Here is an 18,099-nt window from a genome sequence, read left to right on the forward strand (position 1 = left end):
CGTGGTTAAGAAAGACTGTTTTAAACACTGATGTTAACATTTCTGGTTATAACCTTTTTCGGCAAGACAGATCTTCCATAGGTGGTGGAGTAGCAATCCTTACCAAGGAACACCTTCAGTGCTCGGTTGTCTCCACCAAGTCCGTCCACAAACAATTTGATTGGCTGGTTTTAAGGATTCAACTTTCAAATAGCTCTTTGTTGACTGTTGCTGGGTGTTATCATCCACCATCAGCCTGTACCCTAAATGCCCTAAGCTCTCTCATTTTTTACATTTTAGTAATTTAGCAGACGCTCTTATCCAGAGCGACTTACAGTTAGTGCATACATTTTTTTTTTCATACCCCCTGTGGGAATCGAACCCACAACCCTGGCTTTGCAAACGCCATGCTCTATCAACTGAGCTACATCCCTGCCGGCCATTCCCTCCCCTACCCTGGACAACGCTGGGCCAATTGCACACCGCCCCATGGGTCTCCCAGTCGCGGCCGGCTACGACAGAGCCTAGATTCGAACCAGGATCTCTAGTGGCACAGCTAGCACTGCAATGCAGTGCCTTAGACCACTGCGCCACTCGGGAGACACTATTCTGGCCCCTTACACTAAGTCTGAATTGTCCTGCTAGGTGACCTAAACTGGGACATGCTTAAACCACCTGACCAAGTCCTGAAGCAATGGGACTCCCTAAATCTCTCATATTATTACCAATCCCACAAAGTATGACGCCAAATGGGACATAGTCAATTTCGATGAATCTACAAATTCAATGTTTTACACAATATTGTATCATATTTGATCAGTTTGTGTTTTGTGAGCTAGCTAGCCAACTTTAGCTAATGTAGCTAACTAGCCAACCGAGGTGCCTAACTAGCTAGCCCACCAGACGATATGTAGCTAGCTAGCTAACATTAGCTCACCATTCGTGAATAAAAAGGTCAAAACAGTCATTATGCTAGCTTTCTTTTTACTTGTAAGGTAACATGCCTTGTACATGTAACTACAGTTGGTGGTAAATTTTTTTTTTTTTAGTCATTTAGCAGACACTCTTATCCAGAGCGACTTACAGTTAGTGAGTGCATACGTTATTTTTTTAGTTTTCATACTGGCCCCCCGTGGGATTCAAACCCACAACCCTGGCGTTGCAAACGCCATGCTCTACCAAATGAGCTACATCCCTGCTGGCCATTCCCTCCCCTACCCTGGACGACGCTGGTGTTGTGTTTTACACCATTGATTTTTCCCATAGGGAATTTTAGAAACACTTAAAAATAAAGGCTGTGTGTCCTGTAGGCTCACCCTGGCGTGGCGTTTTGATAACCATGTAAATGTCTCTCGGACAAGGTGACTTTTAGCAATTATTATTTGTAAATCAGTCAGTCACAATTTACCCGTGATACATTTAAGCAATAAGGCACGAGGGGGATGTGGTGTATGGCCAATATACCAGGGCTAAGGGCTATTCTAAAGCGCGACACAATGCGGAGTGCCTGGATACAGCCGCTAGCCGTGGTATATTGGCCATATAGCACAATCCCCCGAGGTGCCTTATTGCTATTATAAACTGGTTACCAACATAATTAGAACAGTAAAAATAAATGTTTGGTCATTCCCGTGGTATACGGCCAAACAGCATTCAGGGATCGAACCACCCAGTTTATAATGTGGTTTTGATCCTCTCGAACATGGGCATAGCGTTTGGCCACAGCAAGGAGTTTGGGTAGCCAGGCGAAATGAGCCCTCCCCAGCTAGCTAGTTTATGCTTGTTTCTAGGAATTTCTACGAACATTTTAAATTAATCTGCCGAAGTTGGGACTTGGGAGAGTTTTCAGAATCATTCAGTTTTTATAGGAGTAATTATGTCGCAGGTTTTTAGACATTAATGCAGTAGTTGTAGGCAACTTTTTTGTGTCCTCAGTAAACAGGAGTGAATGACACTGTGCCAGTGTTGTTGTATTGCTGGCTTGCAGCCAAACTCTCCCCATTGAGTAGACTGTATCATGGTGACATTCAGATGATTACTACCAATATTACAAGTTATTTATGGTGTAGGCTGCTATCCTACTAATCGAGTGGGATGGAACAAATTGGCCACATTAATCATACTGCTGTTGTTGCCAGGGAGCCAGCATAAATTAGGCTCACCAGGACGACTGAACCGAATCCACTCGACTCTCAATTGCGCGACATACGTCATCAATTTGGGCACTAGGCGTGTCCATTTGGCAGGGATCATCAACTAGATTCAGCCAAGGGACGATTATTTTCTTGAGTGTATGGTTGGGGGGCCGGAACATAATTAGAAATAATTTGTAGACTGCAAATTGACCGCAAGAAGCCCAAACAGAGATAATGTTTGACTAAAACATAATCATTTCAAACCTTGCTTACATTTGTTTACGATCAAGTGGCTTTCTCTTATGCGTGGGAATACTTGGGAACAGATTTCTTAAATTATAATCAATTGGAGCTGATTTCCTGGTGTTTTTACAGTCTTTTATGTACAAGGATGAACATTTTAAAAATGTAATAGTTGGGAACCCTGCCGTATAGCCTCTCCCCATCCTATGGCAGCTTCCAGCTTCAGGACTAACTTTAAATTAAGAAATGAAAGTGAAACATACCGTGTAAGATTCGATTCCCAGGGATGACACTCCCCCTATTTTACTAAACCGGTTATTATAAAAACGATACTAGAGTAAAAACTCTCCCTCTCGGAAAAGGGACTGGAGCTGGAGGAGGGAATACTTTTGAAATATATGCTTTGCCAATAATTTCATAACCTTTCAACATCCGCAGTGGGCATCAGATAGCAGAACATCTTGCTTTTTATTTCAGTTTTATCACTAAATAATAATACACCATGAATAACACGCTGAACCAACATTATGAAGAGAAGGTGCGGCCCTGTATCGACCTCATCGACTCACTGCGCTCCCTTGGCGTGGAAAAGGACCTTGCGCTGCCAGCCATCGCGGTGATAGGGGACCAGAGTTCGGGAAAGAGCTCCGTGCTGGAGGCGCTGTCTGGGGTGGCTTTGCCAAGGGGTAGCGGTGAGTGATAATTCAACCTGGATTCATGGGTAGACGCCCGCAGCCCTCGCCTATCATCGATGTCTTTATTTATTTATTTAATAAATCATTTTGACAGTAACCCTCCAAAAAGTAATCAATAACCTTTTTCATTTCCATATGTACTAGGAAGCTAAGTGTTTGTTTCTTGGTCTTCAGGAATGTGACTGAACAATAACAAATGTACTGATTGAAAGAATAAGCGGATATCAGTGAACCAATGCCGTGGTCAAGAATACGATGGCGCCAGTGCAAGGAGTGGAGCTTACTTGTTTGTTCAAAAGCGCACATCAGACCGAGAGCCAAATGCTTCTTAGTTCTTTATTAGTTTTAGTTGAGAAAACGATCTCTCCGCAGAAGCGACAGTTACAGGTATAAACAGCATCAGGGAAACTGGGCAGAAGCGAGGTTTGCTTTAAAAAGCTTACAGCAGTTCTGTAACATTAGTTATGTATCTCATTCTCATTCATTGCCGGCCTCAACACGTTACGTAAAGGGATTAACTGTATAGGAAGCTCTGGGGACAGGTCGTCTGGATACTGGACAGCCAATAAATTGACAGATGTTAACAGATTATCATCTTTAGCAGACAAGTTCTTGAGGGCTTGAACAAAAAAAGCTGTTTGCGATTACGTTCATACTGGTGAACCTGCGTTTGTGTTGTGTGGTTGCAATATCAACAGTCCCTTATCTCTGGTATTTCTTGGCATGCATAATTCAAGACTAAGTTTAAATTGTGTGCAGCGCAATGGACATATAATGCACAATGTCTCAGGAAACACTGTCTGGGTTGGCAATACTCAGTATAGAAAACAGTCGGGCCGCAACCTGGACCTACTGGCCGTGGTGAAAATATTTGCACACAAAAAAGGAGGACTTCAGGACACCAGTGGAGTCTCTGAAGTTGGATTTAATTGGATTTAATTTAATTTAACTTGAATATTGCAGCCCATATGTGTAGACTATTAGCCAGACAAAACCCGCTGAGTTCAACAATAAATACTGGCTGAATTTATCCTCAAGCAGACTACTTTTTTCCTCACTGTTAGGCTATTTTATGTTACATTTTTATAAAAAGTTTGTAAATAGCAGCTAAGTACGGTATAGATATGACACTGCATAATGAAACAATCTCTAGTAAACTAGTGTTTTGAGGGTGGACTGACTGTATTATTTGGCATTAAAAGACTGGTTTTACGCACAACTTTTTATCCAAGCTGGGAGAGAGCGGGAAGACGGCTCATGTCATGCAGGTTCCTGGTAGCCTATACAGGACAGTTGTGTGTATATATTGAAAATATATATATTGGTAGCTGATTAGTATGCTGTTGCATCGAACATTTATTTTACAATCTGCAATGTTTGAATTTCCTACTTGAATTACTGAACAAGTAATATCATTATACATTTATTTTATTACACCAGTCTAACAATGACATCATTGCGATACTGTGTATAGCTTCGTGAATGTTAGACTTAACATGATAAAATGACGACCAATTAGGCCTACCAATACATATTTATCCATTAGCTAAAGAAAAGCTAAGACCTGGCAGGACAGAAAGCCTATAATCGATTCGATAGACATGCAGCCATATAGACATGTCGCAATTTCAGCACCATGGACAGCGATCGGTAGTCTATACTTTTTATTTTATTTTATTTTATTATAGGGATGGGTGAGGGCCGAACTCCGACCTTGCAGGGGTCCAGAGAAACTGCGTTGTGCCAGTGTGTAGATGTAACATCACAAGATGTTGGAACATTGCTGTGGGGACTTGCTTCCATTCAGCCACAAGAGCATTAGTGAGGTCGGGCACTGATGTTGGGGGATTAGGCCTGGCTTGCAGTTGAAGGTCCAATTCATCCCAAAGGTGTTCGATGGGGTTGAGGTCAGGGCTCTGTGCAGGCCAGTCAAGTTCTTCGTACCCGGAATGTATGACAGTGTAAAATCAAACCGGGTGAACAATAGGGCCCACCTGGCCTGGCGAGGATTCAGCCTCCTCGCTGTCCGGATGTACTCCAGGTTACGGTGGTCCGTCCAGACGAGGAAAGGGTGTTTCGCCCCTTCGAGCCAATGCCTCCACATGGTCAAAGCTCGGACAACAGCCAACAGCTCCCGATCACCAACGTCGTAGTTCTGCTCCGCCGGGCTGAGCTTATTAGAGAAGAAGGCACAGGGGCGGAGCTTGGGTGGCGTGCCCGAGCATTGGGATAGGACAGCGCCTATCCCTACCTCAGACGCATCCACCTCCACTGCGAACGGTAGTGATGGATCGGGGTGGGCCAGTACCGGGGCTGAGGTGAACAGACCCTGCAGTCTCCTGAAGGCCAGGTCAGCCCTTGCCGGGACGGCCCACCCTTCAACAGGGAGGTAATGGGAGCTGCGACCTTGCCAAAGCCCCGGATAAACCTCCGATAGTAGTTGGTAAATCCAAGGAAGCGCTACACCTCCTTTATCGTGGTTGGATTCGGCCAATTACGCACGGCTGAAATGCGATCTCCCTCCATCTCCACACCTGAGGTGGTAATGCGGTATCCGAGGAAGGAGACGGACTGCTGGAAAAACATACACTTCTCTGCCTTGGCATAAAGGTCATTTTCCAACAGTCGGGCCTACACTTTGCGAACCAGGGACACATGCTCGGCGCGCATAGCGGAATACACCAGGATGTCATCGATGTAGACCACCACACCACGACCAAGCATGTTCCGAAACACCTCGTTCACAAAGGACTGGAAGACAGATGGAGCATTCATCAAACCGTAGGGCATCACCAGGTATTCATAATGCCCCGTGGTTGTGCTGAATGTTGTCTTCCACTCATCCCCCTTCCGAACACGCACCAGGTTGTATGCACTCCTGAGATCTAGTTTAGTGAAGAAGCACGCCCCATGCATTGACTCAATCACTGAAGGAATGAGGGGGAGAGGATAACTAAATCTAATCGTCTTCTTGTTCAGTGATCGATAATCAATGCACGGGCGCAGACCGGCGTCTTTCTTCTTCACAAAGAAGAAACTCGAGGAGGCGGGTGAAGTGGAGGGACGTACAGTGGGGAAAAAAAGTATTTAGTCAGCCACCAATTGTGCAAGTTCTCCCACTTAAAAAGATGAGAGAGGCCTGTCATTTTCATCATAGGTACACGTCAACTATGACAGACAAATTGAGGGAAAAAAAATCCAGAAAATCACATTGTAGGATTTTTAATGATTTTATTTGCAAATGATGGTGGAAAATAAGAATTTGGTCACCTACAAACAAGCAAGATTTCTGGCTCTCACAGACCTGTAACTTCTTCTTTAAGAGGCTCCTCTGTCCTCCACTCGTTACCTGTATTAATGGCACCTGTTTGAACTTGTTATCAGTATAAAAGACACCTGTCCACAACCTCAAACAGTCACACTCCAAACTCCACTATGGCCAAGACCAAAGAGCTGTCAAAGGACACCAGAAACAAAATTGTAGACCTGCACCAGGCTGGGAAGACTGAATCTGCAATAGGTAAGCAGCTTGGTTTGAAGAAATCAACAGTGGGAGCAATTATTAGGAAATGGAAGACATACAAGACCACTGATAATCTCCCTCGATCTGGGGCTCCACGCAAGATCTCACCCCGTGGGGTCTAAATGATCACAAGAACGGTGAGCAAAATCCCAGAACCACACGGGGGGACCTAGTGAATGACCTGCAGAGAGCTGGGACCAAAGTAACAAAGCCTACCATCAGTAACACACTACGCCGCCAGGGACTCAAATCATGCAGTGCAAGATGTGTCCCCCTGCTTAAGCCAGTACATGTCCAGGCCCGTCTGAAGTTTGCTAGAGTGCATTTGGATGATCCAGAAGAGGATTGGGAGAATGTCATATGGTCAGATGAAACCAAAATATAACTTTTTGGTAAAAACTCAACTCAGTCGTGTTTGGAGGACAAAGAATGCTGAGTTGCATCCAAAGAACACCATACCTACTGTGAAGCATGGGGGTGGAAACATCATGCTTTGGGGCTGTTTTTCTGCAAAGGGACCAGGACGACTGATCCGTTTAAAGGAAAGAATGAATGGGGCCATGTTTCATGAGATTTTGAGTGAAAACCTCCTTCCATCAGCAAGGGCATTGAAGATGAAACGTGGCTGGGTCTTTCAGCATGACAATGATCCCAAACACACCGCCCGGGCAACGAAGGAGTGGCTTCGTAATAAGCATTTCAAGGTCCTGGAGTGGCCTAGCTAGTCTCCACACCTCAACCCCATAGAAAATCTTTGGAGGGAGTTGAAAGTCCGTGTTGCCCAGCGACAGCCCCAAAACATCACTGCTCTAGAGGAGATCTGCATGGAGGAATGGGCCAAAATACCAGCAACAGTGTGTGAAAACCTTGTGAACGCTTACAGAAAACGTTTGACCTGTGTCATTGCCAACAAAGGGTATATAACAAAGTATTGAGAAACTTTTGTTATTGACCAAATACGTATTTTCGACCATAATTTGCAAATAAATTCATTAAAAATCCTACAATGTGATTTTCTGGATTATTTTTTCTCATTTTGTCTGTCATAGTTGACGTGTACCTATGATGAAAATTACAGGCCTCTCTCATCTTTTTAAGTGGGAGAACTTGCACAATTGGTGGCTGACTAAATACTTTTTTCCCCCACTGTATATACCCCTGGCCCAGGGACTCGGTGACGTATGTTGCCATAGCCTCCGTTTCAGCCTGCGACAGGGGGTACACATTACTCTTGGGAGGTACAGCGTCTACCCGAAGGTTTATCGTGCAAACCCCCACCCGATGAGGTGGTAATTTAGTCGCACGCGTCTTAGAAAACGTGTGCGCCAAGTTGAGGTATTCGGGGGGAATGCGCACGGTGGAGGTACCGTCTGGACTTTCCACCGTGGTTGCACCAACGGAAACACCTAGACACCTACCCTGACACTCTCGCGACCACCCCGTGAGAGCCCTCTGCGCCCATGAGAAGGTGGGGTTGTGGAGTGCTAGCCAAGGGATACCTAATACCACAGGGAAAGCAGGAGACTCAATAATCGAAAAAATTACCTGCTCACAATGAGTCTCCTGGGTGATCATGGTGACTGGTATAGTGACTTCTATAACAAATCCGGACCCTAATGGTCGACTATCAAGTGCTCTGATGGGGAGTGGAATGGATAGGGGAACCAATTAAATGCCTTGACGGCGTGAGAATGCCCTGTCCATAAAGTTCCCAACTGCGCCTGAATCGACTAGCGCCTTACACTGGGGAACTACCATGTGATCGGGAAAGTGGATAGGTAGGGTACAGTGCGCAGCAGAGGGCTCTGATCAAGTGTGGGTGTTCGATACCTGGGGTGATGCGAGAGTACCCTTCCTGCCGCCTCCAGGCCCAAAATAACGTTGGCTATGACGTATGGTGTACTGTCCCTTCGTGCCACCAGAGTGGCACTGTCGCTGTCTTCCTCCGATCTCTCGGATGGCGGCTCCACCCAGCTCCATCAGGGATCCGAGTCGTCCGGGGTGGAAACAGGCAGACCCCTACCAGGACGTCCTCTGGCTGCCAGCAGGTTGTCCAACCGAATGGCCATGTCCACCAGTTTTGTGAAGGACAACATGGTGTCCCGGCAGGCTAGCTCCCGTTGGACGTCCTCCCGCAGATGGCACCGGAAATGGTCGATCAGGGCCCACTCGTTCCATCTAGACCCCTTTCCCACAGAGGCAGGAAACGAGGGCGGACACCTTCTCCCGCTCCGATGGCGCCGGCCTGATGCTGGAGAAGTAAAGCTCTAGTTGGAGGAGGAATCCTTGGCAGAGCGCCGCCATCCCATCGAACGCCCGTGGTCAGGATATCTGGATCCCTCCGGGTGCTGGGGTGTAGGTGGCTGGATCCAGTTGGCCAGCTGGTCTCGACAGATCGGGTCCTCTCCTCTCCAGGCATTGGACGACCTGAAGAACCCGATCCATCGCTTCCCCCAAGCTGGCCAGCATCGTGGAATGCTCCTGGACTCGTGCCACGACTCCAGGCATGCACTCTTCTCCCGCTGACTGCATAGCGGGTGGGTGATTCTGTGATGAGTGTGATGGAAGGAGTCAGGCGCAGGAGGGTAATCACCGAATACAGAGTTTATTCCGTCTTTACACACACATGCGCTGGAATAGCGACAAACGAAACAGGCACAGGGGAAACTATTATCCCTGGCAATACACTGTAACGGTAGATCCAGCAATACATAGGCACAGGGGAAATATCTACCCTGGCAACAAAATGGTACGAGTAGCTCCACCAAGCTATGCTACTCTCACAATTAAACAATCATCCACAAGGACAAGGGGGCGTGGATTCCGATTGGTCAGACCAGCGTTGAATAGTCCTTAGCACGGGTACTTCCTGTTTCAGTTTCTGCCTATAGGAAGGGAGAAGCAAAATGGAGTCGTGGTCAGATTTGCCGAAAGGAGGGCGGGGGAGGGCCTTATAACCATCCCGGAAGTTTGAATAGCAATGGTCGAGGATTTTAGCAGCGCGAGTACAACAGTCGATATGTTGATAGAACTTCGGCAGCCTAGTCTTCAAATTTGCTTTGTTAAAATCCCCGGCTACAGTAAATCCAGCCTCAGGATATGTGGTTTCCAGTTTGCATAAGGTCCAGCGAAGTTCTACAATGTCATTGTATGCTGTAGCGTTAAGATTTCCCTTCACTGGAACTAAGGAGCCTGAACCATGAAAAACAGTCCCAGACCATTATTCCTCCTCCACCAAACTTTACAGTTGGCACTATGCATTGGGGCAGGTAGCGTTATCCTGGCATCCACCAAACACAGATTAGTCGTTCGGACTGCCATATGGTGAAGCGTGATTCATCACTCCAGAGAATGCGTTTCCACTGCTCCAGAGTCCAATGGCGGCAAGCTTTACACCACTCCAGTCGACGCTTGGCATTGCGCATGGTGATCTTAGACTTGTGTGCGGCTGCTCGGCCATGGAAACCCATATCATGAAGCTTCTGACGAACAGTTCTTGTGCTGACGTTGTTTCCAGAGGCAGTTTGGAACTCGTTACTGAGCGTTGCAACTGAGGACAGACGATTTTTACGTGCTTCAGCACTCAACGGTCCACTTCACGGCTGAGCCGTTGTTGCTCCTAGATGTTTCCACATCACAATAAAAGTACTTACAGTTGACCGGGGCAGCTCTAGCAGGACAGAAATTTGACGAACTGACTTGTTGGAAAGGTGGCATCCTATGACGATGCCACATTGAAAGTCACTGAGCTCTTCAGTAAGGCCATTCTACCTCCAATGTTTGTCTATGGAGATTGCATGGCGGTGTGCTTGATTTTATACACCTGTCAGCAACAGGTGTGGCTGAAATAGCAGAATATTGTATTTATTTTGACTATTTTCTACATTGTAGAATAATAGTGAAGACATCAAAACTATGAAATAACACATCAAACAAATCAAAATATATTTGAGATTTGAGATTCTTCAACGTAGCCACCCTTTGCCTTGATGACAGCTTTGCACACTCTTGGCATTCTCTCAACCAGTTTCACCTGGAATGCTTTTCCAACAGTCTTGAAGGAGTTCCCACATATGCTGAGCACTTGTTGGCTGCTTTTCCTTCACTCTGAGGTCCAACTCATCCCAAACCATCTCAATTGGGTTGAGGTCAGGTGATTGTGAAGGCCAGGTCATTTGATGCAGCACTCCATCACTCTCCTTCTTGGTCAAATAGCCTGGAGGTGTGTTGGGTCATTGTCCTGTTGAAAAACAAATGATAGTCCCACTAAGCGCTGTCGTGACGTGACTTTCATGAATCTGATGACTGTTATTTATCGAATCAACTAACTGTTTACTTGTCACTCGATTAAATTAATCATGTAACAATTAACTCATTAGGAATTTGGGGCACCACGGAAGAAGTTGTTTAACGAGTTACCATCTCCCGAATTAAACTCTTAGAATATATACAGTGGGGAGAACAAGTATTTGATACACTGCCGATTTTGCAGGTTTTCCTACTTACAAAGCATGTAGAGGTCTGTAATTTTTATCATAGGTACACTTCAACAGTGAGAGAATCCAGAAAATCACATTGTATGATTTTTAAGCAATTAATTTGCATTTTATTGCATGACATAAGTATTTGATACATCAGAAAAGCAGAACTTAATATTTGGTACAGAAACCTTTGTTTGCAATTACAGAGATCATACGTTTCCTGTAGGTCTTGACCAGGTTTGCACACACTGCAGCAGGGATTGTGGCCCACTCCTCCATACAGACCTTCTCCAGATCCTTCAGGTTTCGGGGTTGTCGCTGGGCAATACGGACTTTCAGCTCCCTCCAAAGATTTTCTATTGGGTTCAGGTCTGGAGACTGGCTAGGCCACTCCAGGACCTTGAGATGCTTCTTACGGAGCCACTCCTTAGTTGCCCTGGCTGTGTGTTTCAGGTCGTTGTCATGCTGGAAGACCCAGCCACGACCCATTTTCTTTTTTTTTTTTTATATATACTTTGTTTATTGAATTTTCAGTACCAGCATTTAGTAAATAATTGCACTTGAAAGTTATTTGGTATGAATATGGAACAACAATTTGAAGACAACGATACAGCAAAACATAGAGAAACAGACATGAAAGAAAAAATAGACATTAAATACATAAATAAGATAAAGCACAAAAAAATAAAATAATAATAATAATACAAAAATAATAATAAAAAAAAATTTAAAAAAAAGGAAAAATATCTGTTTTGATCCAGTTGTTATAGGTCAGCTAGCACAGTTATTACCGTCCTTAACATCCGAGATGTCGTATATGCACATACCAGGCTTCTTACATCATCAATATATAAATATACATCACTCTGGAACTGCAGGGAAATGTATTCTTTTAACATAAGAAAAGAAGGGAGCCCACTTTGCATAGAATTTGTCTACAGACCCATTGAGTGTCTGTTTTATTTTCTCCAACTTTATGCAATTCAAAATAGATTTAATCCAAAGAGCATGAGAAGGGGCTGCAGAGGATTTCCATCTAAGTAAAATTAATCGTCTCGCTAACAACGTGACAAAGGCAATTACATCCTTATTCATTTTGGTCAATTGTATTGTGGGTAAGGAAACTCCAAATAATGCAATGAGAGGGTCTGGCTCGATCTGTGTGCCGCTTAATTCTGAGAGTGTGTTAAAGATGTCTTTCCAGAAACCAACAAGAGATGGGCAGCACCAAAACATGTGCACATGATTAGCAGGGGACTGGTTACATCGAACACAATTAGGGTTCACATCCTTGTAAATTTTTGATAGTCTTGCTTTGGTCCAGTGGGCCCTATGAATGAGTTTGCATTGGATGAGGCCGTGTCGAGCGCAAATAGAAGAGCTATGTACCCTTTTGAGTGCCCCTTCCCATAGTTCATCAGATATTTCCTCACCCAGTTCCTCCTCCCAAGAGGATTTGATATTGTTTAATGAGATGGCTTGTAGTGAGCAAATTTGACTATAGATTATTGACAATGTGCCTTTCTGGTTAGGAAGTGGGGTGAGAAATGTGTCGAACTGTGTTCCACCAGAAAGGTTGGGGAATCCTGGATCTATGCTGCGGACGTAACTCCGGACTTGTAGGAACCTAAAAAAATGATGTCTGGGGAGACCAAATTTAGCTGATAATTGTTGAAACGTACTAAATGTATTGTTAGTGTACAGATCTCTGAATCTTTTAATACCGAGATTAGACCATGTTGAGAAAGCACCATCAATCATAGATGGGGAAAAGCTGGGTTTGAGGCTACCGGAGCCAAGGAAGAGGTTGTTTGAAACCCAAAGTGGCGCCTAAATTGATTCCAGATCTTCAATGTTGTTTTGACACATGTATTATTGGTGAAGGAGGAGTAAGGGCCTGTAATAGAGGAGTGAGCGAGGGAAGACAGTGATGCCGGTGTTGACGAGGCAGCCTCCATCTCCAGCCAAGTTGGGGGTGGGAATATCACTCTGCTCTGCAACCAGTACTGAATGATCCTAAGGTTAGCGGCCCAATAATAGAATCTGAAATCTGGTAGAGCTAGACCGCCGTCTGGTTTGGGCCTCTGCAAGAGCTGTTTTCGCATCCTAGGAGGCTTTTTGTCCCATATAAAGGGTAGAATTAGGCCGTCGATCTTTTTGAAAAATGTATTGGGTAGAAATATTGGAAGGCACTGATAGAGGTATAAGAATTTAGGGAGAGTATTCATTTTAATAGAGTTAATTCTAGCAACTAAGGAGAGGTGTAGCAAAGACCACCGTTCCAAATCGTCCTTAGTACGGGTTAAGAGAGGAGCAAAGTTGGCTTGAAAAAAGGTTTTCAAACCTAATTGTGACATGTACCCCGAGATAAATAAAACTACTGTGAGCTATTTTAAATGGCAAGTTATGTAAAGGGGGATTTTTTTTGCAGCCATGTTAAGTGGCATCAATTCACTTTTACTGAGATTTAGTTTATACCCTGATAAGTGACCGAAGGATGCGAAAGTGGCAAGGGCAGCAGGGACAGAGACAGAAAGATTGGATGTGTATATTAATAAATCATCTGCATATAAAGACAGTTTGTGTTCGTGCCCGTATCTGACTATGCCTTTGATGAGGGGGTTGGAGCGAAGTGCTATTGCAAGTGGCTCTATGGCGAGGGCAAACAGTAAGGGACTTAAAGGGCAACCCCTGACGTGTCGATCTTTGCAAAGGGGCGATCTGATTGAGTGTTATTAGTCCTGACAGAGGCTTGGGGGATGAGTACAGAAGTTTTATCCAGGTCATGAATTTGGAGCCAAAGCCAAATTTATTTAGAGTGTAAAAAGGTATTTCCATTCCACCCGATCAAACGCTTTCTCCGCGTCCAGGGATATAATGGCTTCAGAGGTATTGTCGACAGAAGGATTGTATATAATATTAAATAATCTTCGGAGATTGAAGAATGAGTGTCTATTTTTATAAATCCTGTTTGATCCGGAGAGATAATTGATGGGAGGACTGTTTCTAGCGCGTTGCCAGAATTTTGGCTAGAATTTTATAGTCCACATTTAGCAGGCTAATTGGACGGTATGATGCACAGTCAAGAGGGTCTTTGTTTTTTTAAGAATAACACAAATGGTTGCTTGAGTGAGAGTATGTGGGAGAGCACCATTTACAAATGCATCATTGTACATTTCAATTAGAATAGGGGCTATTTTGGTGATAAACTTTTTATAAAACTCTGTCGGGTAGCCATCAGGCCCTGGGCTTCTCCCAGATTGAAGGGATTTGACAGCGTTAGACAGTTCTTCAACAGTGATCGGCTGCTCTAATTTTTTAACCAAATCCCGGCCGACCGAAGGCACAGATAGTGAGTGGAAGAAATTATCCAATTCCAGTGTATCCGCTTTACTTTCAGAGGTATATAGAGACTGGTAAAATCTCTTGAACTCCTCATTGATCCCCCAGGATCTAATGATATCCCAGATGATGTACGAATTTTTGTAATCTGAGATGATGATGATTGTTGACGTAACTTGTGAGCTAATAATTTACTGGCTTTATCTCCTTGTTCATAGTAAGTGCTCCTAGACTTGACAAGCATTTCAGTAACCTGGTCTGTTAATAGTGTGTCAAATTCTGCTTGCAGAGTTAAACGTTCCTTATAAATATCCGGGGATGGTGAAACGGCATAAATGTCATCTAATTGGGCAATACAGCGTGTTAGCATAGATAACCTATTCCTTTTCAATTTGTTCTCATGTGCGGTGTAGGAGATAATTTCACCTCTGATATAAGCTTTCAAAGTTTCCCAGAGAGTAGACGCGAGAGATGTTTGGGGTTCTATTTGTAATCATGAAAAAGTCGATTTGACTCAAAACAAAATTGACAAAGTGTTCATTACTGAGCAGTTGAGTTTTTAGTCGCCAAGGCGGTCGCTGATTGTCAACATTTTGAAAAGCTACTTCCATAGTAACAGGGGCGTGGTCAGATACAACAATTGGGTTATATGAACATGAAGATATGGAGTGGAGGAGCCGGTCATCAACAAGGAAGTAGTCTATGCGCGTAAAAGTGTGGTGAACCGATGAGAAAAAAGAGTATGCTTTCCCAGCTGGATTAACCATTCTCCAAGGATCTGAGACTGCGAATTCAGACATAAAGGTTCGAACAACTCTAGCTGAGGTTGATAAGGTGGTAGGTTTAGTGGAGGATCGATCCAATTGTGGGTCTAACCAACAGTTAAAGTCACCTCCTAAAATCAACATATGGGTGGACATATCTGGGAGTGTAGAGAAAACTGATTTGAAAAAATCACCATTGTCCCAATTAGGAGCATAGATATTAACAAGAAGAACCTTTGTATTGAGCAGCCTACCACTGACAATTATATATCTGCCATGGGGATCTGCGATCACCTTAGAACATGTAAAAGGTAACCGATCTGTGAAGTAAAATAGCCACCCCTCTCGCCTTACTCTGAAATGAGGAATGGAACACCTGACCCACCCATCTGCACCTAAGACTTGAGTGTTGTGATACCTTCAGATGAGTTTCTTGGAGAAAGATGATGTGAGCTTTCAAATGATGAAGATGGTGTAGCACTTTACTACGTTTAACTGGGTTATTTATGCCCCTGCAGTTCCAAGTAAGAAAATTAAAGCCATTCCCTCCAGCAGTATGGGCTACACTAGGCTGAGTCATATCTTAAGAGAGAGAGAGGATGTGTAAAGGACAAGGTACAATGTAAACTGAAGATCTTAGTTGAACCTAAAAGCGCAAATGTAAAAAAAACAAAGACAAACGAAGAGGCACAAAAACATATACAAACTATATACAAATAGAGAGTGAACAAACCCTTCCCTCACACCCGCCCTTGCCGAAGCATCTCCCCAAATGAGATGCAAGCAAAACCCTAAATACGAAGAAAGTTTAGAGCTAAGCATGATAACTCTTACTCTGTGCTACCTAAGATTAGTGACCATTTAACTAGAGTAAGCCAAACATGGATAGAATGGTCCCCAATAGAGTCTAAGGAAAACTAAAGTCGATTAAGAGAGGTTTAACCTCGACGCAGATGGTAAATGATCAAACTGAAACAGCCATGCAGACCCCCAGATATTGGCATTAGAGGCGGCAAACCTGGGCTGGAAATAAAGAGATAAAAAAGAGAATGACATTCATATGTCGATGAACCCAGCAAAGATGGCTTCGTTAGTCACCCATTCGGCCTGCTAACTAGCCTGCTAGGAAGACCAGCCAGCCAACCATTTGTTACACACCATGCGGTACAACAGCCGCTTTCACGTTCTTGTTGATGAAATCTGCCGCTATAGTCGGGTCCTCGAATCTGTGCATGGAGCCGTCTGGTAAAGTCAGTCTCAAAACCGCAGGGTAGATGAGGCCGAACTTCACGCCCGGGCAGGCGTGTAGTTGGCGTTTCACAGCTCCAAAGCTAGCCCGCCTCTTAGCCACAGCTGTTGTGTAGTCCGCAAATATCGAGATTCTTTACCTTTATGTAGAAGAGGGGATGCTTCTCCCGATCTTCTCAGTATGTCGTTGCGGACGTGAAAGAAATGCACCCTGATGACAAATGGTCGTGGTGGTTCTCCATCCCTGGGTCGGCTACGCAGAGTGCGGTGAGCCCGGTCTAGCAATGGCTTCTCCTCTAGCCCGAGCAGCTCCTGAAGTAGCTGGGCCATGTACTCCGTGGGCCTTGGGCCCTCCACTCCCTCCGGTATTCCCAGTAGACGAATGTTGTTCCTCCGCATTCTACTTTCCATATCTTCGCATCTATTATCGAGGAATGCCACCCTAGTTGTCAATGAGCCGACGTTAGCCTCTAGCTCGCTAATGCGAGTGCTGTGGTCTGTAGCACCTCGCTCCAAATCTGATAAAGTCACCCCATGTGCGTCGAGCTTATTCTGTATACTCTCGATAGATTTTTTAAGCTCGTCCTTGATCGTTGATATCTCTGACCTGAGATTGGTAGAGAGACAGTCAATTTTTCCAAAAATGTCGGCTTTGAGGGTACCTATCACGGATTGCAGCATCTCCACAGTCAGTGTTTCCGTGGGGCCGGCATTGGCAGCGTTCGGTGGCGGGGGTGAGTCGGGAGAAGTTGCAGGCTTGTTGCGGCCTGCTCTTGCAGACTCTGTTTTTGGTCGGGTTGATGTCATTACGAATTTAAATTTATTAAACTTGAACTGAGTTGTTTATGGGTCTCTTCAGACGCCTGGGCAAACAGAAATGTATGCAGTTTTGCAAAGTTAAATATATAAATTTGGTCACTAACTCAGGAGCGATAGGGAGACGCGTGCTACATCCTTGGCTTCCAACAGCGCCCCCCCCGCCACGACCCATTTTCAATGCTCTTACTGAGGGAAGGAGGTTGTTGGCCAAGATCTCGCGATACATGGCCCCATCCATCCTCCCCTCAAAACGGTGCAGTCGTCCTGTCCCCTTTGCAGAAAATCATCCCCAAAGAATGATGTTTCCACCTCCATGCTTCACGGTTGGGATGGTGTTCTTGGGGTTGTACTCATCCTTCTTCTTCCTCCAAACACGGCGAGTGGAGTTTAGACCAAAAAGCTCTATTTTTGTCTCATCAGACCACATCACCTTCTCCCATTCCTCCTCTGGATCATCCAGATGGTCATTGGCAGACTTCAGATGGGCCTGGACATGCGCTGGCTTGAGCAGGGGGACCTTGCGTGCGCTGCAGGATTTTAATCCATGACGGCGTAGTGTGTTACTAATGGTTTTCTTTGAGACTGTGGTCCCAGCTCTCTTCAGGTCATTGACCAGGTCCTGCCATGTAGTTCTGGGCTGATCCCTCACCTTCCTCATGATCATTGATGCCCCACGAGGTGAGATCTTGCATGGAGCCCCAGACCGAGGGTGATTGACCGTCATCTTGAACTTCTTCCATTTTCTAATAATTGCGCCAACAGTTGTTGCCTTCTCACCAAGCTGCTTGCCTATTGTCCTGTAGCCCATCCCAGCCTTGTGCAGGTCTACAATTTTATCCCTGATGTCCTTACACAGCTCTCTGGTCTTGG

At 44.9% G+C, this 18,099-nt stretch overlaps 1 protein-coding gene across 1 annotated transcript in view; it reads left to right on the forward strand.

The window, feature by feature from the left end:
- The first annotated feature begins 2,706 nt into the window (after positions 1 to 2,706).
- Positions 2,707 to 18,099, forward strand: part of LOC121574952 (interferon-induced GTP-binding protein Mx1) — a 30,553-nt gene continuing 15,160 nt past the window's right edge. Inside the window, exon 1 of the mRNA XM_041887656.2 lies at positions 2,707 to 3,049. Within this exon, the coding sequence (XP_041743590.1) occupies positions 2,860 to 3,049 (190 nt within the window). The 5' untranslated portion in view covers positions 2,707 to 2,859. The remainder of the gene's footprint in view (positions 3,050 to 18,099) is intronic.

This window comes from Coregonus clupeaformis, chromosome 10 (assembly GCF_020615455.1).
Source record: "Coregonus clupeaformis isolate EN_2021a chromosome 10, ASM2061545v1, whole genome shotgun sequence".
Classification (NCBI taxonomy): domain Eukaryota; kingdom Metazoa; phylum Chordata; class Actinopteri; order Salmoniformes; family Salmonidae; genus Coregonus; species Coregonus clupeaformis.